Source organism: Coenobita brevimanus, chromosome 57 (genome assembly GCF_032717465.1).
Source record: "Coenobita brevimanus isolate Jiangsu-jjx chromosome 57, ASM3271746v2, whole genome shotgun sequence".
NCBI classification, from domain to species: Eukaryota; Metazoa; Arthropoda; class Malacostraca; order Decapoda; family Coenobitidae; genus Coenobita; species Coenobita brevimanus.
In genome coordinates this window covers 6107409-6129655 of record NC_137010.1, presented here as the reverse complement: position 1 = coordinate 6129655, position 22247 = coordinate 6107409, and the positions used below count along the sequence as shown (strand labels likewise).

Sequence of the window (22247 nt, the reverse complement as noted above, 5' to 3'; positions counted from 1 at the left end):
GGGTTGTGAAATATTTTCATGTGATAGTACTATAATGTGTAGCATACAACCAAAGAATGAGACTGAAGGGTGGAAGGATGCTTTCTAAGAGGAACAAAAAATATGGAATGCAGGATAATCCCAACAAGGCTATTGCTGAATCTGAGCTCTTAGCAGTTCTTTTCCATTTCATCTTATCCCACTGTCACCCTCCAAAATATACAACTCTCTACTTCCACCACTCCACCCCATGCCAACTTCCAGCATACCATAATATTTACCTGTTCTGTTAACATTATCGCTCTATCCCAAGCCATATGAAGGCTCCATCACTTGAGTATTTTCCACAACGTAATGCTCAGCTTTATCATCATCATCCAGACCTCCTTACCCACCCTAGGGCAAGGTAAGGAGTAGTAACATCCAGACAGCCCAAGTCTGCCCAATCCAATGGGCAACGTTTCAATTCACTCATCATTCAAGCCTCCGGAATCCTGGCTCTATCTAATATGCCAAAAACATTCACCACATTCTGTAGCTTCACATAAATGTATCCAACAGAGTCAACCCTGAAGCTGTCATGTTAAAAAGGGGTGCCAAATCCCTGATCATTCACTTCTCACAACATTCATTCATGCAGCTTGATCTCCTGTCGGTCTCCTAGCCTCACTGACCTCCCTACCTCTCTTCCTTACACACTCATCCACCATATCCCTCCACCTTCTCCTTGGCCTGCCTCGCCTCTTCCCTCCTTCAAATTCGCTCAAATATACCTTTTTCACCACTCTGTTGTTATCCATTCTCTCCACATGAACATATCATCTCAGTACATTCTCTTCAATTCTGGTGTTCACAAACATCCTCACTCCACATCTTTCACGAATCACATCATTTCGTATCCCATCCACTCTCTGTACTCCAAATACATTCCTCAGTGGTCCCATCTCCACTGCTCTCACTCCTGACTTTCATTTTCATGCCACACCATAGTACTGTACTAAAGTTGTCACTAACACTCCTTCATGTAGGCCTCGTGCAGCTGCAACACTCAAGCTTTTGTTTCTTTTCAATTCAAGGCCTTCATAGCACCAGCTACTTTTCACTCTACACTTCTGTCACACATTTTCCTTTCTTTTCTATCACCGTATCCAGGTATTCTAACTCTCTCACCAATTCCAGTCTCTCTCCATTCACTGCAATATCACACTGGGCGTCGCTCTCTCTCTCAATAACCTTCGTTTTACTTTTTTCTATATTTACCCTCAAGGCACGAAGCTCACAGACATCAGCAAAACTCTGCACAAGTCTACCAAGTTCTTGTCTGGTATTTGCAAGTAATACTGCATCATCTGCATTTAACAAAGTAAAGATATTTCATCCATCAACATTCATTACCAACGCCATCCCTATCTCCATTACTCGTGTTTTTACTTCTCTCACCACCTCATATATGTATAAACATATATATAAATATCTATATCTATCTGTATACATATATATATATATAGTATCCTCACTAGTTTCGCGCCTAGTTGGTACTGTAATTGCATTGTGAAACTCAAACTCGCAAAACTCGTGAGTACACTTTACGTGTAATAAGTGGTACAAATTGGTTCCGGGGTTGGCCACCTCATTCCCCCTTTGCTATCCATTAATGACACAATACCCCCACTATAAATTACATACAGTTAATCTGAGATATATTACTGAACAAAGAATTTACTAACATTAACACTTAGCCTTAACTACTTGATGGGACTTGAAAATGAGTTCCGAGGCTGGGAGCAGTGGTTAGTTACCACCTGCCCCCCTCACTGCTCCCCGCCACCACTGTTGAGTCCCTCACACCACCACTTCCCGATGCTTCAACATCAAAGCCCTCAAAATCCAGTGGGAGCTCATTAAGCTTCCCAATGTCATCAATGTCCTTGTCCAAAGCACCGTCGTCCTCCCCAGGCTGTATATTCTCCAAAGCCTGGGCTTGTTGAATATGAGAGGACAGGAATGATGTTATCAGAGTCTGATGATGTGCATGAACTCTGGCGTTGAAAAGGTCCTTGTAATTAGCCAGAAGTCTATCCACCATTGGGAGGATGGTGTTCCTGATCTCTGGCCTCCCATCACATTTCTCAATTTACTCTTATGAGCAGTGTTTGCCAGCAAAGTCTGTGATTTGGTGAGATGTTGGCTCACCTAGTGGGACAGGTAAGGGTTCTATCTGAACTTTGTTGTCATTAACTTGTTTGTCTGTTTCCAACACCTCCTCAATGGTTGGTTCAGGCAGCGGTGGCTCAAAACAGATGACTGAGGAGATGCGGGGGCTTGCGAAAATCGTAGAAAAATCATGACACTCCTAGAAAAAAACATTCCCTTGCCATTGTGAAACGAAATTTCGCGAGAGTATATATAGCAAAACTAGTGAGGGTACTGTGTACTTATACATATATATATATATATATATATATATATATATATCTTCACCCTGCCTTCGGGTGGGAAAGGAGATCCGGATGATGATGATATGTATATACATATATATCTAAATCTATCTATCTATCATCTATCTATCTATCTATCTATATATATATATATACAGTACACACACTGAGCAACCATGGGGATATCATCACAACCTTGTCACATGCCCACTGATCGTGAACCATTCACTTACACGTCCATTTACCCTTACACAAGCTTCACTACCATCATAAGAACTCTTGACGGCACCTAGCACCTTACCATCTACAGTACATCATACATGCGCAAAACCTTCCACAATCCTTCTCTGTCTACTTTGTCGTATGTTTTTTCTAGATCCATAAATGCCATAAACATCTTATAGTCCTTCTCACAAGCCTTTTCCATTATCTGTCTTACTGCAAATATTTGATCCACACATCCTCTGCCATTCCTAAAGCCACGGTGTTCATCATTCACTAGGACTTCTGATATCTCTCTTATTTTCTCTATAATAATTCTTTCATATACCTTCCCTACCTCACTCAATTGACTTATGCCACGATAATTCTTGCACTCACTTCGTTCATCTATATTTTTGTGCAGGGGTACAATCACAGCCTTTTTCCACTCTGTTGGCACAGCTTCACTCAATCATGCCTTCTTACATATCTCCAACAAGCACTTCATTCCGCTCTCTCCACTGCACTTAATCTTCTCCGCATACACCTCATCAACCCCAGATGCTTTCCCATTTTTCATCCACTTCAGTGTTCTTCACCAGTGCAAGTGTCACATTTCCTGGCACTGCATTCCTTTTTGACACATCCCCAAAACCAATCATGTTTACAGTGGCTCTGCTCTCTGTCCTCATTCATCTGGCTTTCAAAATATTCTTTCCATCTGGTCCTTACTTCAGCTTTATTATTCCAACTTAAATATAGTGTATCTCCTATGCTCCTCACAGGGCAACACTGGATTAGATGATGGACCAGCATATATTTTTGCTACAATATAATTGCTCATAATTTTGACCCCTTTAATCTGATGATGTACTTATAGTTTATTTTTGTTACTAGAAACAATTTTTATTCAAGTTAATGGAGGTATCTTATAGTGAGGGAGTTATTGGTGGCTATATCTAACTCCTCCAATTTGAAAAGAACCTCCTGAATTAAATAAAATCGTTTAACAATGTCAAAAATAACATCACTATAATGAGGGGGTTAAAACTTACCTGTTAAGTTCCACAGGGCAGAAAGGGTAAATTTGAGGGTGATATCAACACGTTTCTCCTCCATTCTTATCTGGACGAGTGTTAGGAGTTTCCTCATGTAGTCATTCTGCAAAGCATTACTCTTTTTAGTACAGCATTCAATTTCCTACACTAAGAAGCTGTTGCACTACATCATTATAAGGGATAATTCATAATTATAAAAACTCCCTCTAATTCATCACAATTCTATTGCTATGCAGTTCACATTATCACTTGTTCAATTTATAGTATCACTGCATGTCTGTATTCAGATAAACATGTAATCAATGACCATATCACAGTACAGAACACCTTCGTTTTATGATGAGGATGCATCTGAAAAAATCCACTGCATAATGATTTATCCTATCCTGGGTAAATTATAACATGGGCTCAATGAGGTCATGTTTTTGGCCAAAAGGTCTAAAAATAAGTTTCCATCACCACAATCATCATCATCATCACCATCATATCCAGACCTCCTTTCCCACCCAAGGGCAGGGGGAGGAGTAGCAACATCCAGACAGCCCAAGTCTGCCCAATCCAATGGGCCATGCTGCCATTCACTCACCATTCAAGCCCCCAGAATCCTGGCTATATCTGATATGCCAAAAAACTTTCACCACATTCTGTGGCTTTACATAAACGTACCCGATAGAGTCAATTCAAACGCTGTCACATTAAAAAGGGGTGCCAAATCCCTAATCATGCACTTCTTCTCACAACATTCATCCATGCAGCTCAATCTCTTGTCAGTCACCTGGCCTCACCAACTTCCATACCTCTCTTCCTCACACACTCATCCACCTTCTCCTTGGCCTACCTTGCCTCCTTCCTCCTTTAAATTCGCTCAGATATACAGTACCTTTTTCGCCACTCTGTTGTTATCTATTCTCTCCACAAGAATATGGATAACAAGTTTCCAACTCACCTAAAATGGATTTTATTTCATTTCACTGCACTTCACTTGCTGCTTACCACCAGAAACAATATAAAATCAAGTTGCCAGATCACCTAAACTGGTAGTTACTTCATTTCACTGCACTTCAATAACACACCCGACAGTGATAATTGCAACTGCCATCTTGGAACAAACAAATGACTGTAGACTTCCATGAGTCCAATTGTATATGCAAAAACAGATGTCAAATACAGTAGAGCTGCGATTTAAGACAAAATGAAACAATGATCTTACAATAACATGGGCATTTAGTTTCTCCCATAATCACTTAATATCAGAGTAATACAGTAGACCCTAGTTATCCGCAGGGGTTAGGTTCCAGAGACCTCTGCGGAAGGCAAATTCCGCGGATACTCACGTCATCATCACAAAATGGCATATTATTTCCACATAAGCTAAGCACATCCCTGAAAAAATAAAAAACATGCTTTAAAATATTACAAATACATATTAACACTCACCAAAATACTGTGTGTTCTCTTCATGACCTTCGTACAATGAGGACAATTGCTGTTTGACGATGATGATTGCTGTATAAATGACGATGATTACTGTATGATGACGACGATGATTGTAGTGCAGTTCCTACAGTGCCAGTGTGGTGAGGCGACGAGATGTGTGGCGGCACTATAGGTAAGCTGTGAGTCTAGTCTGACCCTTCTGACAGGACACCAGATAGCACCTTACACTCTCTCTTTGGCTTAGGATTGCTTTTATCCTTTCGTTGTTGCTTGGGAGCCATTTTTCACTTATACAATGAAGTACAGTATAGCTGTAAACACGAGATGGGCGACGACGATGTAAGTAACGAACTGATTGGTGTTTACAATAAGACTGACAATGGTGGGAATGCCTGTGGGTGTGGGTATGCTAACTGTAGCAACACAAGAAGTGCACACTGCATGCCAATATCAAATTAAGTAACAGTGTATAGTACAATATTATGTTTGATCCGCAGAAACTTAAATCCGGAAATGCGAATTCCGTGGATAAAAAGGGTCTACTGTACCACTCAACTGCATGAGTGAAACTGTGGGAAGTGGGTGAGTTTAGTTATTGGATTTCCAGATACAACTCGTTTGTTATGCTTTTGTCGGTCACTGTTTGGCTTCCTTGACCCGACCCAACCCACGTGACCACCTGCCACAGCCTGTCTTATTGTTGTGTAGACGGTCACTGTGATGAGAAGTTTATTTGCTTAGTTCCTTGCTCCTCATTTCCTCTCAGAACTCTGAGCATGTGGTTCTAAAAAAAACTTTATTTATGCCTAAACACCCTGAAAGTGCTATGAACACAAGGAAAGCATTTGTTCTAAATGAAAATGTAAAATTGTCGTACGAAGTGGCGTGTGGTGTGGGAACTTAAATGCAAACGATCAGATATGAGTCAGGTGTGTTTACGATGTGGATAGTTTTCTTTGTTGGAAAAAAAAGTTAATGATGAAAGAGCAGTAAAATTTTTGCCTTTAGTGCAATGTGCAGAGTGAGGGCAAAATGGGTTTGTGCCCGATGCTTGTTATGAACTGATAGTCTTTGGTCGAGAAAATTTGGATCTTATGATACGTGGACACTACGTGTTTCCATACATAGTTAGGTAAGACGATTATTCTTGTGAATTATACTCTCATACAAATTATACTGTTTGGCTGACTTGCTTATTATTCACAATTACTGCATTCGTGTGTATCTGAGAAGTGAGAAACACACAGCCACTCCATACTGATGACTTCTTTATAACATTTTTTTTTCTTTATTGTTGATGACTAATGGCTTTCAAAAATAGTTTCACACTGCATTTTTTTTTTCTTAATGAGAGCCGAAAGTGATTCTTGGCGAAATATGCCTGATGCTGGGCGGCTATTATTCATGTGTTGTTTAGGTCAAAAGTTCTTTGCTTGATTGGTAACAAGGACTTTCAAGAGGCTTAGTGATGATTAAAATTTTTCTAGGGAGTGTTGGGGGGAAAACTAATCAGTTAGATAGGTCAGAATGCAGTATGCGCTGATGTGTCCAGTTGATGAGATCGTATCTAAACACACTGTCTTGGGTGTCTTAAGGCAGACATATTTGTAATAATCTACCTAAGATATATTTTTAACATAAAATATAAGGTTCCTAGAACCTAACCCCCTATTTTACATGTAATTATATGTCACATTTTAGCCGAATTTGATTTTGTACGAGGTTCTGCATAACTTATTTTGTGTTGTATGAAGTCTCTACTGTATCAGCTAGCAAGGCTTTGTATGAGATCATAATTATTCTGTAAGTAAAAGCTCTAATGTATATTAAAAAAGGTCCGAACTTTACATTATTGCATACCAGTTCATCACATAATGAGGGTCTACTGTATAATACAACCAGCACTCACTATCACCCACATGTACCACTTTCACCACCCTATTTATATTCACTCTCTATATGACTACCGTACCATCTACTTTCTCAACACTTTCTTACTTCACATACTGTTTTTCAAAAATCTCCATTTCTTATCCTGTCCAACATATGCAACTTACACCAATTTCTTAATAGTCCCACATCCAACACCATCCTCTCCCTCTTTATCACACTCTTACCATTCCAGGCTCACTCCCATATATGAACGTCCACATGAGTCTGGGATCCCCCAGACAAGAACAAGAACATCCATCCATCCATCATCCAATCCTATGCCGCCCCATGAGGAGCATAGGAACCCGGGGCTAGGCAAGTTGGTTCTGACAATTAAGATGAGAATGACCAGCCTCACTCATCCAAGCAGCAATACGTGAGCAATAAACCCCAACCACCGCTTGGATATAAACCTACACAGGCTCAATCCGACTGGAGTGCCTTAATTACCGACTAAACCACCAGGTGCCATAATTTGGTTATATGGTTACCACCCAGTGTAGTAAATGGTTTCCTGGTGTACAGGAAACCATTTGGCTTGTCACTCAGTGTAGAGTCACTCATAGGCAAAAGGAAGAGGAAAGAATGAGGAAAGACAGAGGAGGGAGTGAAAAGTCACCCACAGACAGAAGAAAAAGGAAAGAATGAAGATAAGAAAGACAGAGGAGGAAAGACAGAAGAGAGGAAAGGGCAGACACCCAAAGCAGCACTACACTGAGTGAGTGGATGGTGAGCACCTCCACCTACCACACTAGAACAACAACAACAATATACTATATATATTAATAAGGCATTACTACAACTTCATGCACTCCTCTTGCAACCCTTGTACTTAGTCTTGCTTCATATCATGGCATTCCAAATGCTGGTTGCCTTTTTTTTTCCCATGCGCTACTCTATTATTTCCTATGATGATTCACAAATGGTAATCTTTCTATCACATTGCTTGTTTTCTAGTTTACATAACAAGATGAACAAGGCAGATATGGCTGAAATTAAAACAGATATGGAGTAACTGAAACCAATACTTGTTCATTAGCTTGGATTTGCTTACATTATGAATATGGAAGCAAAGGAACCACATTATATTATGGTACCGACATGTACTGCACAGTTATCATCATCATCCCGATACACTGTTACACTCGAACAGGACTAACCCCCCAAAAAGGGAATTAACCATCCACTCACTCAATGTAGTGCTGCTCTCAGGTGTCTGCCCTTTCCTCTCTTCCATCCTTCTTTCCTTCCATCCTCTTCTGTCTTTCTTTCCTTCATTCTTTCCTCGTCCTTCTGCCTATGGGGTGACTTTACGCTCCCTCTTCTGTTTTTCTTTCCTTCATTCTTTCCTCTTTCTTCTGCCTGCGAGTGACTACACTGAGTGACAAGCCAAATTGTTTCCTATACACCAGGAAACCATTTAATATGCTGGGTGGTAACCATACAACCAAATTTTGGCGCCTGGTGGTTTAGTGGGTAATTACGGAGCTCCAATCGCATTGAGCCAGTGAAGGAATGGCTGGGGTTTACTGCTCATGTATTGCTACTCAGGGATGAGTGAGGTTGGTCACTCTCATCTTAAATGTCAGGACCAATTTGCCTAGCCCTGGGCTCCTACACTTCTCATGGGGCAATGTAGGATTGGATGACCAATGAATGAATGAATAAAGTACAAACGAAGAAGGAGACTTTTCCATCAAAATCCAGTGAAAGAGGGTCGTACATCTATCCATTTACCAACTACAACTTCAAATTTCTAAGCTCCCCTGCAAAGGCTATATAAACTGATACAAAACACAATGAATCATTAACATCATCATCACAGGGTGAGGTAGGATCCAAAAAACACGGAAACACAGAAAAATAAAACTATCAACACCATGCCCAGTGGTATGAGTCAAACAATCATTCATATATCATTCAAGATCCCACAATCCTGTCTCCATCACACAAGTCTAACCACCTGCAGATTTGTTTTTTTCTTTACAAAAGCACTTCACATACCAATACATCTCCTACACAGAGTCAATAAAAGAGGCACACTGCCAGCTCTCGCATACACAACACTTACCTTTGCTCCAAGCAGTGTGGTCTGTGCTGTAGAAATCTTGGCTGCAAGGATGGAGCATATCGCAACAGCCATGCGATCAGTGGAGGGATCATGGAAGGAAAGTAGACAGTCCAGAACCAACCGTGCACACCAGTATTTGTCAAATGTCACCTCATGTAGAATTCGGTCACAACACAAGGTCAATAGGCCATTCTTTTGTAACTGTTTGGGAAAAAATATATATATATATCTCCCTATCTATCTATCTATTGCAAGAAGCCTCAATCCCGTTTGGGGTGGCCACAATCAAATCTCCTCCACGTCACCCTGTCCCCAGCCATTTCACTGCCCTGCTCCCAACTCACACCCCCTCTCTCATATACCTCTCCACCCCATCCCTCCATCTCATCCTCAGCCTCCCCCTCCCTCTTCCCCCCTCCACCTCACTCACATACACCCTCTTTGTCAGTCTTTCACCCTCCATCCTCTCCACATGGCCAAACCACCTCAGTTGGTTCCTCATAACGCTTCCTAGCACATCCACATCCACACCACAACGCTCCTTTATATCCTCATTCGTTAGCCTGTCTCTCCATGTGACTCCACAGGCTCCTCTTAAATAACTCATTTCCACTGCTCTCACTCTTGACTTGTGTCCTTCCAGCAACGTCCAAGCTTCACTCCCAGACGTTAGAGTTGGTATCACAATACTGTCATGTAGTAACTTTTTCACTTCCAAGCTCACTTCCCTGTTTCTTATCACTGGTTTCAAGGAACCAGCAACCTTTCTTCCCTGCTGTACCCTTTCAAGCACTTCACCCTCCAAACCTCCATCCTTATTCATCACACTACCCAAGTACTTAAAGGTACTCACATTATCCAATTCCTCACCATCCAACCTCGCTGTACATTCACTGACCTCACCTCTCTCAAAGACCATCACTTTACTCTTCCCTACATTCACCTTTAGATTCCATTTCCCACACACTCTCCCAAACTCATCCACCAAGCCTTGCAGCTCCCCTTCGTCTTCACTCAACAACACAGTATCATCTGCAAACAACATTACAGGGAGTTTCCAAACACTATCCTCTCTCACCAGGGCCACTCCAACATCCACTACCCTACCTTGTACCTCTTTTATTACCCCATCCATGTACAGATTGAACAACCATGGAGACATGACACATCCCTGTTTCAACCCAACCTTCAAAGAGAAAAACTCACTCAAAATCACCATCCACACGCACTGTAGCCTTAGCACCATCATACATACTCTTCACACCATTCAACAACTTCCCATCTACTCCATACATTATTAATACTTTCCACAATATATTAAAAAAAAAAAAAAAAAGTGAGTTTTACGCCAGGTACCCCTTTTTGGATAAGGGCTAAGGCGTTGCCCCTGGGTAGAGGACTTTGGTTTGGAGCGTGTAGCATTTTATGACCGGATGCCCTTCCTGATGTCTACCAGTGACCCTTGGGTGGATTCGATCCTCTGACCCTACGGTCAGAGCGGAGCGCTCTAACCCACTGAGCCACGGCTGCTACACAATATATATATATATATATATATATATATATATATCTATCTATCTATCTATCTATATATATATATATATATATATATATATATATATATACAGTATATCTGGAAGTTAAGAAGTCACTGCATGATAGTATTGTGATCCCTACCCTGATGTATGGAAGCGAGGCATGGATCTTGCAAGAGGGGAACAAGTCAAGAGTGAGAGCAGTGGAAATGAGTTACTTGAGAGGAGCATGTGGAGTGACATGGAGGGACAGGCTGATGAATGAAGAAGTGAAAGAACGTTGTGGGGTGGATGTGGATGTGGTTGAAAAGATTAGGAGAAATACACTGAGGTGGTTTGGACATGTGGGGAGAATGGAGAATGAAAGACTGACTAAGAGGGTGTATGTAGGTGAGGTGGAGGGAGGGAGAGGGAGGGGCCGACCGAGGATGAGGTGAAGGGATGGAGTTGAGAGGTATATGAGGGAGGGGGGAGTGAGTTGGGGGGAGGGTAGTCAAATGGTGGGTGATAGAGCAACTTGGAAGCGTTTCGTCTGCAGCCACCCTTTGCGGGATTAGGGCGTCGGGCTACAGATAGATAGTTACATCCATCATCATCCAATCCTACATTGCCCCATGAGGAGCGTAAAAGCCCCGGGCTAGGCAGTTGGTCCTGACATTTAAGATGAGAGTGACCAGCCTCACTCATCCCTGAGTGGCATTACATGAGCAATAAACCCCAACCACCCCTTGGATATAAACCTTCAACGGCTCAATCTGATTGGAGCGCAATAATTACCCACTAAACCACCAGATGCCAAAATTTGGTTTTATGGTTACCACCCAGCCTAGTAAATGGTGTCCTGGTGTACAAGAAACCATTTGGCTTGTCACTCAGTGTAAAGTCACCCACAGGCAGAAGGAAGAGGAAAGAAAGAAGGAAAGAAAGACAGAAGAGGGAGTGTAAAGTTACCCGTAAGCAGAAGGACATGGAATGAATGAAGGAAAGAATGATAGAAGAGGATGGAAGGAAAGAAGGATGGAGGAGAGGAAAGGGCAGACACCCGACAGCAACACTACATCGAGTGAGTGGATGATGAGCGCCCCCACCTACCACATATATATATATATATATATGTACACACACAGTTCCAGGCATAGGCAAGAAGTTTTAGCAGAAGCCTTATACTGCAAGATTAGCATAAACCTAAGCCCATTAATACTTCATATTTTTCATTTCGCATAAAATAACCACAAGTCCTCATAATAAGCTACTTATTTGATGTTCATTATTGGCCTGCAGTAATTTATAGAAAACTTGCCTATTAAATTTCTCATTTCCTACAAAGAAAACTCGGCAGTTTTCTTCAATTTACAGAACCAAGTGTATGGAAAAAGTTGCAATTTTTTAAACACATCATTGAAATATACTGGGAACTTTCTGTTATCATCCAAGATAAGATATACATATCTCTGAATTATTCAATGGTCTACTTTTTCTTAACATGAAGAGTGAAAAATAAAAATGTTATCCATTCCTCATATACTATGCTGTCAGTGATAACACTTAATTCTCTGAAAAGTCTTTGCACATTCATGATTCATAATTATAAAACTTATCCTGAACAAACAGATAACAGTATCATCAGAACTGTCCAACATTTTTCAGCAATAACAGAAAGCTGCCTGTTCACTTAGTTTTGGGAGATATGCTTAATATCGTTATTGTATCTTTATCTCACAAAAGTGCTGTGGGTGAGAAGCGAAGTGGAAGAACAGCATTAGGGAAAAAAATAAATAAATGTAAATCTAATGACAAATTTGCTCATGAGTTCAGAAAATTGTGATAATTTAGGACTGACAAAAAGTCTTTCAGTGTAAGATATTCTAAGTTCATTTTCTTCTATATCTGGTAGTACTTGTATTATTTCTAATGACATGGATTGTGTTCAATGTAGGACTGTACTACTGAATTTCCACCAAAAACTCCATTAATATGGAACTCTACATACCGTATACGCGTTTAGTTTCTGAAGGCTCCAACATACTTGCATGCATCAGCCTTGGTAACCTAATGGCGGCTCTTCATGCTGCTCAGTCTCTGGTAGCTTCCCTATTCAGTCTCTTATCCCTAAGGTCACACTCAACGAATTTGTCCCAAGTCTTTTTCGGTCTACCTCTTGCTACCCTGCCCCTAACATTAACACTTCTCACTTTCTGCACCCAATTATCATCCCCAATCCTCTCCACATGTCCAAACCACCTCAATCTACCTCTCCTCATCACAACACCAATACACTCCAGTCCCATCCTACCCCTCAACTCTTCCATCGAAAACCTAGCCTCCCAGGCCACACACTCAGGGACGCACTGCCCATCCACCTAATCAATGTCATTTCTGCAGGTCTGAACATGCAAATATCCTCTTCCTTTACTGCCAAGGTCTCACTACTATACAGCATGACACTCCTAACACATGCTGCATACAAAGATCCCTTAGTACAGAGGAAGAGCCCTCTCAATGTCAGGAGAGGCAACAGCTCCCTGAGCTTCTTCCAACCACTCCTCACACTAGCAACAGAGCTAGCTCCAGCCCCACCTCCAGCACACGTCTCTCAGACAACAAAACTCTTCTACGCACTTAAGAGACTCACCAGCAAGTTCAATCCTTTCACGTCTAACAATCTCCACCTGTTCTCCCCGACATACCACACACACATGAAATCAGCATTAACTCACAATCTACATCTCATTCCATTCCAACTCTTGTGCACCCACTTAATCACACACAATGCACAAGATGGAATTATTTCCCATGCCCTTGGGGCAAATTGTACATGGTCACTCTCTTTCTTCTTTGACAGTACTGCCACTTGCTCCAGATACCATCACTTTTGTTTTATCTGCATTTGCTCTTAAGCCCTTGTCGCCTGACAATCTCCATCTGCTCTCCCGGACACACTACACACATGAAATCAGGATTATTTCACAATCTAACTCTTATACCACTCCATCTCTTGTGCACCCACTTAATCACACACAATGCACAAGATGGAATTACTTTCCATGCCCTTGAGGCAAATTGCATATGGCCACTCTCCCTCTTCTTTAAGAGTACTGCCACCAGCCCCAGATCCCATCACTTTTATTTTATCTGCATTTACTCTTAAGCCTTTGTGCCCCATACCACCTCTCCACTTCCTAAATCTTTCCTCTGCCTCCCTTTCATTCTCTGCAATCAACACCAGAGGCTTGAGTGTTGCAGCTGCACGGGGCTTATATGAGGGAGTGTTAATGCAGCAAAGGAAGGTTGTTGGTACACCGAAAGCAGTGATGAGAAATAGGGAGGTGAGTATGGAAGTTAAGAAGTCACTGCATGATAGTACTGTGATCCCTACCCTGACGTATGGATGCGAGGCGTGGACCTTGCAAGAGGGGAACAAGTCAGGAGTGAGAGCTGTGGAAATGAGTTACTTGAAAGGAGCATGTGAAGTGACGTGGAGGGACAGGTTGACGAATGAAGAAGTGAAGGAACATTGTGGGGTGGCTGTGGATGTGGTTGAGAGGATTAGGAGAAAGACACTGAGGTGGTTTGGACATGTGAAGAGAATGGAGAATGAAAGACTGACTAAGAGGGTGTATGTAGGTGAGGTGGAGGGAGGAAGAGGGAGGGGTAGACCGAGGATGAGGTGGAGGGATGGAATAGAGAGGTATATGAGGGAGGGGGGGTTGAGTTCGGGGGAGGGTAGTCAAATGGTGGGTGACAAAGCGACTTGGAGGCGTTTTGTCTGCGGCCACCCTTTGCGGGATTAGGGCGTCGGGCTATAGATAGATAGATAGATAGTTAATGCCAACTCTAACATATGGGTGTGAGACTATAGTGTGGCATGAAAATGAAAAGTCAAGAGTAACAGCAGTGGAGATGGGACTGTTGAGGAATGTATGTGGAGTACAGAGGCTGGACAGGATAAGAAATAGTGTAATTCATGAAAGGTGTCGAGTAAGGAAGTCAGTGGACACCAGAATCCAAGAGAGTGTCCTGAGATGGTATGGTCATGTGGAAAGAATGGATAACAATAGAGTGGCGAAAAAGGTTTACCTGAGCGGATGTGAAGGAGGGAGGAGGCGAGGTACGCCAAGGAGAAGGTGGAGTGATATGGTGGATGAGTGTTTGAGGATGAGAGGTTTGGAAGTCGGTGAGGCTAGGAAACTGACAAGAGATCGAGCAGGCTGGATGAATGTTGTGAGGAGAAATGCATGATCAGGGATTCTGGCACCCCTTGTGAGCATGGCAGCATTTGGATTGACTCAACCGGATATGTTTGTGTGAAGCTGCAGAATGTGGTGAATGTTTTTTGGCCTATCTGGTGGGGCCAGGATTCAGGGGGCTTGAATGATGAGTGAATGGAAGTGTGGCCTATTTGGATTGGGCAAGTCTGTGCTGTCTGGACATTGCTACTCCTCACCCTGCCCTTGGGTGGGAAAGGAGGTTCGGATGATGATGATGATGATGATGACAAAATCTCCCACAGGAGTCCACTTCTGAAGTCATGTGAGAGGGCTTCCAGTACCATGATAAACAACAAGGGACTCAAAGCTGATTCCTGGTGCACACCAACATTCACAGAAAACTCATCACTTAAAACTCCATTCATTCTTACCTGGGAGCAAGCACCCACATACATGGCCATAACCACCCTAACCACCCACTCCTCGATCCCAAGCTCTCTCATTGCCCACTTCACTGCCTCTAGGGACTCTGTCAAAGGTCTTCTCCAGATCAGCTAAGTACAGTTCCCTTTTCTTTTCAATTTATTTTTCCTGAAGCTGTTGAACAATATGGCATCAGTGGTCCCTTTGCCTGACATGAACCAAAACTGCATCTCATTAATATTCACTCTTTCTCTAATCGTACCTTCTTGAACCCTCTCCCTTACCTTCATTATCTGGTCTAAAAGTATTATGGCTCTATAATTTCTTCCTTCCGGGGCATCACCCTTCCCCTTGTACACATTTACAATTATATTCTTCAGTCAATCATCAAAGACAACACACTTATATATAATTGTATTTATCAGGTCAGAAACTAACCTCATTCCTGTATCTCTGGCAGCTTTCAACATGTCAGCAGTCAACCCAGACAGACGGGCTGCCTTCCCCACCTGTATCCTGCTTATGGCCCCGCTCATAAAAGCAGCATCAAAGGCCAAGACCCAAACACTGGATGTGCAGGTTCTAAACCTTCCCAGTCCCAGTCAAACTCCTCATTTAACCACTGACTATAATGCTCTCTCCATAAGCATTTAATATCTCCACTGCTGAACACTAACCTTCCTTCATCATTCTTAACACACTGCTCACCTATGATATCCTTATTCTCCTTCTTCATCTGATTTGCCACCTTAAATATCATATTCTACCTTTCTACACGATTTAGGTTATCAAGTGAAAGTCTCTGTGACTCAGACTTTGCCCTGTAAACCTCTTTTCTAGCCCTACGCTTGGCAGCCAAGTATTGCTCTGTTACCAACCTACTTCCATTCCTGTAAAAGCCTTCGTTTCTCCCAGCTGCAGCTTCTACACCCTCATTCCACCACCAAGTTACTTTATGCATTGGTGGGCCTCATGTCCATCTACATTCTGGATCAGTAATTCTCAAGAGGTTGCTCTTGAGAGTTCTGTCCTGTTCATTAACACTTCTGTCTACATCTCCTTTTTCAGCCACCACTCTCCTTATCTACCTATAGAAGGCATCCCTTACTGCTTGGTTTTTCAGTTTCCATACTTTCCTACAAGGTGCATATGTCCTCTTTTCATCACCCACTCCTTAAGCACCATGTCACATATCAATACCTTGTGTTGCTGTACACATTCCTCGCTCCTTACAACTTTAACATCCCTCACTAACTTCCTATCTATCAGCCCCCCTGATCAGAAAATAGCCTATCTGCTGCTATTTCCCCCTGACTCATATGTAATTAACCTACTCTAACTTTTCCTAAAGTGTGTGTTGCTCACAATCACGTTCACTGTCTCCCCAAACTCGAGTATCCTTTCCCATTCCTTTTAGGTACATCCCCCATGTACTCCTTCATATCCTTGAGCTGCTTCATCTACATGACCATTTAAGTTCCCTCCCAAAACTACAACCTCATCATCCCCCATATCACTTACTATACATATTAAGTCACCTCAAAATGTATCCTTCTCTCTTTCATCCAAGCCTGCCTGTGGAGCATACAACAACATAAATGCAACCATATTCCCACCGAATAAAATTTTCACTACTATTACCCTATCACTTACTCTCATTACATTCATGACATATTCCACCCATTTCTTCCCAACCAACACATTCACACCACCATATCCATCTGTCCTACCCTGCCAAAATAAATTATAATAACAATCCCTCCCATCAATCTTTCTGAGTGGTACACCCCTATAATGGAATCCTTGCGCACATCCCACATCCTACCATCTCCTACTAAATGTCTCAACCACTTCCCCTGCTCTACCCCTCAAACTTCCCACATTACAAGACACCACTTAGATCCCCCTGGGTAGTAGTAGTAGTAGTTGTTCCCTAGGCAGTCTGGCTGAACGGCCCCAAGTCCCTTAGGAAGGCCATGGCCAAGACCGGGCTTTCCCACAGAGCTCTCAAAGAGTGTATGTTGTGTTGTTGGCGTAGGCGATTGTGTGCAATGCAGCCTTAAATAATGTGCTTAATAGTATGGGGTGCTGTGTTGCATCCTGGACAGGCATCAGCGACGGAGTCATCCAGCCTCTTCTGGTAGCTTAAGAGGGCTGGATGGTGCCCACATCTCAGCCTGGCCAGGTAGACCCTCTCCTCACGAGGGAGCGTCCCTGACAGAACCCATACTGACGATCAGTAAGAAGGTTGTGATGGGGAAGATGCTTTAAAATTTTTCTGTTAAGAATTGACTCAAAAACTTTTCAGACACAGGATGTTAAAGCAACTGGATGATAGTTAGAGGGTTGGGAATGGTCACCCTTCTTTGGGACCGGCTGAATGAGAGCAAACTTCCAGCAAGAAGGAAAGGTACAAGTAGAAAGACAAAAGCGAAAGAGTTTACCTACGCACAGATGCACAGTTCTTGAGGACAACAGGAGGGACCCCATCAGGTCCATATGCCTTGTTAGTATTGAGGCCAGTGATGGCAGAAAATTCATCAGTAGAAGAAATTTTAATTTTTTTTTTTTTTTTTTTTTTTTTTTATGTGACCGACTCTGGGCATAGGCTTCACAGCCTGCTTTCAAGGCCCAGTAGTCCTCCTACGTACCGCACACCTCTGCATGTCACCACTTCGGCGCTGACACCCACCGTCCATATTGAATACATGCTAGGGCTGTCTCATACAGGACTGGTGTATTGGTATTAGCAGGGGTATTTTTACGACATGTCGGCAGGCCTTCTGGTAGATCAGTAAAGTCTGATTTTATGAAATTCAAATCCTTAAACTGTTCCCTGCCTCAGTGGGATTTGAACCCGGGTCCGTCAGGACTGCAGGCCAACTCTCTACCGATTGAGCCACCGCCTCCTTCCATGAGGAAGTCAGAGGGGGGAAGTGAGGGAGGAACAGCACCGGAATCATCTAAGGTGGAATTGGAGGAGAAAGTCTGAGCAAACAGATATGCTTCATCAGTAGAAGAAATAGGTACAGAGCCATCAGGGTAGAAAAGAGGAGGGAAGGATGATGAGGTAGTTGTTAGAAAGGTTTTTGGCAAGGTGCCAGAAGGAGCGGGAAGAATTCAAGTTGGAGAGTTGAGAGCATTTAGAAAGGATAGGATTATTTTTTTCAGAGCGAAGAACAGACTTAGCATGATTCCGGGCAGAAACATAAAAAAGATGTGATTCATGGGTGGGTTGGCTCCGGTAACTTTTATAGGCCCTCTCCTTGTTGCGGACAGCTTTAGAACAACCGTGATTAAACCGAGGCTTTCTTGCATTAGTCAGAGGATAAGAGAAAGGAATGTATGCTTCCATGCCCCAGAGAATAACCTCCGTAATGCGCATGGCACACTCAGATGGCTCCCGGCCATGGAAGCAATAATCATTTCAGGGAAAATCAAAGAAGTACTGCCTGAAGGCCTCCCAAACCGCAGCTCCACAGACAACGTTTCTTTGGAGGGTCTACAGACCATACCGGAGTGATAGGACAGGTTAAAGTAACAAGGTTATGAATGGAGAAGCCCAATGGAGAGAAAAGATTAACAGTGTAAGCAGAAGGATTAGTTGTAAGGAAGAGGTCAAGTACTGTATGTTGGAGCTCTCTCCAAGGTGGTCAGGGATACAGGTAGGGTGCTGTACAAGCTGCTCTAGGTCATTAAGGATAGAAAAGAAGAAGGCTTGTTCACCAGGTGGATCAGTGAAAGGAAAGGAGAGCAAAAAGTGGTGGTGAACACTGAAATTTCCTAGAATGGAGATTTCAGAGAAGGAGAAATGCATAGAATGTGTTCTATCGTAGAAGTATGATAGTCGAAGAATTTTTGATTGTCAGTAGAACTAGGAGATAAGTAAACAGCGCAGATATATTTAGTCAGAGAATGACAGGAGAGCCGAAGCCAGAGAGTAGAGAATTCAGAAGAATCAAGTTCAGGAACACGAGAGCAAGATAGGTCGTTGTGCACATATACACAACATCCACCTTTGGCTTTGAAATGAGTATAGAGAAAGTAGGAGGATAAAGAGAAGGGTGTGCTGTCAGTTGCCTCAGACAGCTGAGTCTCAGTAAGGAAGAGAAGATGAGGTTTAGAGGAGAGGTGGTGTTCAACAGACAAAGTTAGAGGAAAGGCTGCGAATGTTGCAGAAATGAAGAAGAAGTGAGTCAGACAGTGGATCCAGGCAGCTCAAAGAGTCATCACCGGGAGAAGGGCAGATGGTGGGGGCATTTATGGTCCCCCCACCCCCCGGGGGATTCTGAGGCATTGTAGTAGTGCGCCATTTTTCTTTTATTTAATTTTGAAAAGGAAGTGTAGTGTGTACTGTGCATGTAGTTTAGTGTTGATAGTTAGAGAAACTTGTATTGGAGAGCATGCTGGCCTATTCTCTGTGTTACTGAAACACTGAAAAAGTTCAGCAAAGGGGGATGGTCAGGCACTAGTCCTGAGGGCTGATGAAACGGGAGCTCCAGCTCTCCCTGCCATCAGTTTTCCATCCACTTTGGGAGTACTGCCCTGCTCGACTGGTATGTTGTGGAATAAAAGAGTGAAACAATAATGTGGCGAGAAGGAAAGAATAGGACCAACTGTTATTATTAAAGAATGTTGTTAAAGATAATAAGGAAGTGCGGTGCTTCTGACACAGATTCTCTCTGCTAAGGGGTTCCTATGTGGGAAGAAGGCATTGACAATAATGATGACAAAAATGATGATGATGGCGATCATGTTGACGTATGATGATGCTGATGCATGATGATGACAATGACAATAGTGTTAGGATAAATGTGTGCTGTTGATATGAGAAGGTCTAAGTAAAAACTGAGTGTACAACTGACCTGGGCATGGGTGGGGAAGGTGTTCATGGCAGTGAGGGTGGTGTGTACAACTGCTCTCAACACATGAGGGTGCACCTGTTCCCCAACAGGACCCTTGGTAAGGTTGTATAGACATGCTGTCCCTGCCAGCTGTATGGAGCTCTCTGAACTGTGGGCATTCATCACTGGCAGGATTAGCTGAAATGATAAAAACATATTAAACACACATCAACTTGCCAGAAATTTATGTTCTTTTGCAGACTATTTCATGCATGTTACTGGCATAGTAAGGAAATAACAGAGCTCTTCATCTTTTCCTTAGCACCTGTTGTGACTCGCAACATACTCTAGTGTAAATCCCTTACAACAGCTCAATATTCAAGATGGAAAGATGAAGATATTTTACACCAGATAAAAGTATACAGCATACAGTGCTCGTCAGAAGTATTCAGCGTTGTCCGCCGGGCGCGCAATACTTATGGCCCAAAAAGAATCACCCATTTTTGGGGGTAAGAATTGAGCCATAAGTTTGAGCTCCGAGCATGACGTCACGGTAGCCTGAGGCCTTCCAACGCGCTGGTTGGTTCCCGCCTCAGTCGCCCACAGGCTGCCTGAGAGAGAGGAACTCCGCCGAGTGTCCCTCTCAAATTGCGCCATTTTTTACCGAGTGTCCCGCAGTGTTTTGGCCTTCAAAACTTTGTTATGGCACCTACCCGTGAACTATCGAGTGAAATCATATCCCAGATCATTGCTCTAAAGGAGGCAGGCCACCAGACAAAGGAAATTAGTGAATTGGTTGGTGTGGCACGATCGACAGTGCGTCGTTGGTGTGCGCGGTTTCGGGAGGAAAACAGTGGTGAAGTTCCCACAAAGAAACCGAGGTCTGGTAGGCCTAGGAAAACTTCCCCAAGGTCTGTTAATGTTTTAAAACGTGCAGTGGAGTTTAATCCTTGTGTGAGTGCAAGGAAAATTAAGGAGAGCAACCCAGAAGTGTTTGGTGAGGTGTCAGTGAGAACAGTGTCTCGTAGGGTGCATGAGCTTGGTTACACAAGTCACAGGCCTGTGAAAAAGCCTCTTCTCTCTAGCAGCCAGAGAATTCGTAGGCTTGCCTTTGCTAATAAATATCTAAATTGGGGTGAGGAGCAATGGTTGTCAGTGTTGTGGTCTGATGAGGCAACGTTTAGTGTTACCTGTAACAGAGGAGCACACAAAGGTAGTGACCCACTTGACCCACGGTATGTAGAAAGCACAGTTAAACATCCTGATTCACTCATGGTATGGGGTTGTTTTTCAGGGAAGGGTTTGGGGAAGCTTGTTGTACTTCCCAAGAACCTCAGAGTGAATCAGGATGTTTACCTGGAGCTTCTGTGTGATCATTTACCAGACTCCTTCAAGCTAACAGGTGCACGAGTGTTTCAGCAGGACGGTGCATCTGCTCACAAGGCCAAATCGGTCACCAATTGGCTTCGTGACTGCGAGGTATCATTCATGACAGACTGGCCAGGAAATAGCCCAGACCTCAACCCGATTGAAAACCTCTGGTACCTCGTAAAGAAGAGTCTCCAAGGGAAGGATGTGAGCTCTCTGCCTAAGCTGGAAGCCGCCATTCGTGACTCCTGGGACAAAATACCCCTCCAACACCTCAGGAGCCTCGCCCTTTCACTTCCAAGACGTCTCAGGTCCGTGAAGAAACGTAAAGGCTACCCTACGAAGCACTAAAGGTAAATAAAATGCATTATTTATATGTTTTTTCAATGTTGAAAGGTTTGTTTCTCAGGAGGGACGCAGGGCGCTCCATACTTCTGACGAGCACTGTAGATGTCATCACAATGTATTAAAGTTACAGTGTGGCCTCTATGGTGTGGACCGCTGAAATACCACTTACATATGCAGTCACCAACCTTAATGACATCTGGCCTGGGAGTCTCAAAGTGTGTGGTGAGCATAAATATCTTATAAAGAATCTTAGGAACATACTCCTTCCTGGTGGGATACCTTCGCAGTGCCTCTACCAGTTGATCAGCTCGTGCTACACCCGTTACCTGCAGTGAAGTAGACATCTCACAATAAAGGGAAGAGTTAATACTAGAGAGGAGTAAAACAGTCACCATTAATCCTTCA

At 43.0% G+C, this 22247-nt stretch overlaps 1 protein-coding gene across 1 annotated transcript in view; it reads right to left on the bottom strand.

The window, feature by feature from the left end:
• The window catches only part of LOC145402259 (protein zyg-11 homolog B-like), a 47112-nt gene that overhangs the window by 4643 nt on the left and 20222 nt on the right, over nucleotides 1-22247 (bottom strand). The window contains exons 4-7 of the mRNA XM_080274385.1: nucleotides 22028-22168; nucleotides 20148-20324; nucleotides 9117-9317; nucleotides 3674-3779 (exon numbers count right to left, since the gene is read on the bottom strand). Coding sequence (XP_080130511.1) covers nucleotides 3674-3779; nucleotides 9117-9317; nucleotides 20148-20324; nucleotides 22028-22168 — 625 coding nt within the window. The remainder of the gene's footprint in view (nucleotides 1-3673; nucleotides 3780-9116; nucleotides 9318-20147; nucleotides 20325-22027; nucleotides 22169-22247) is intronic.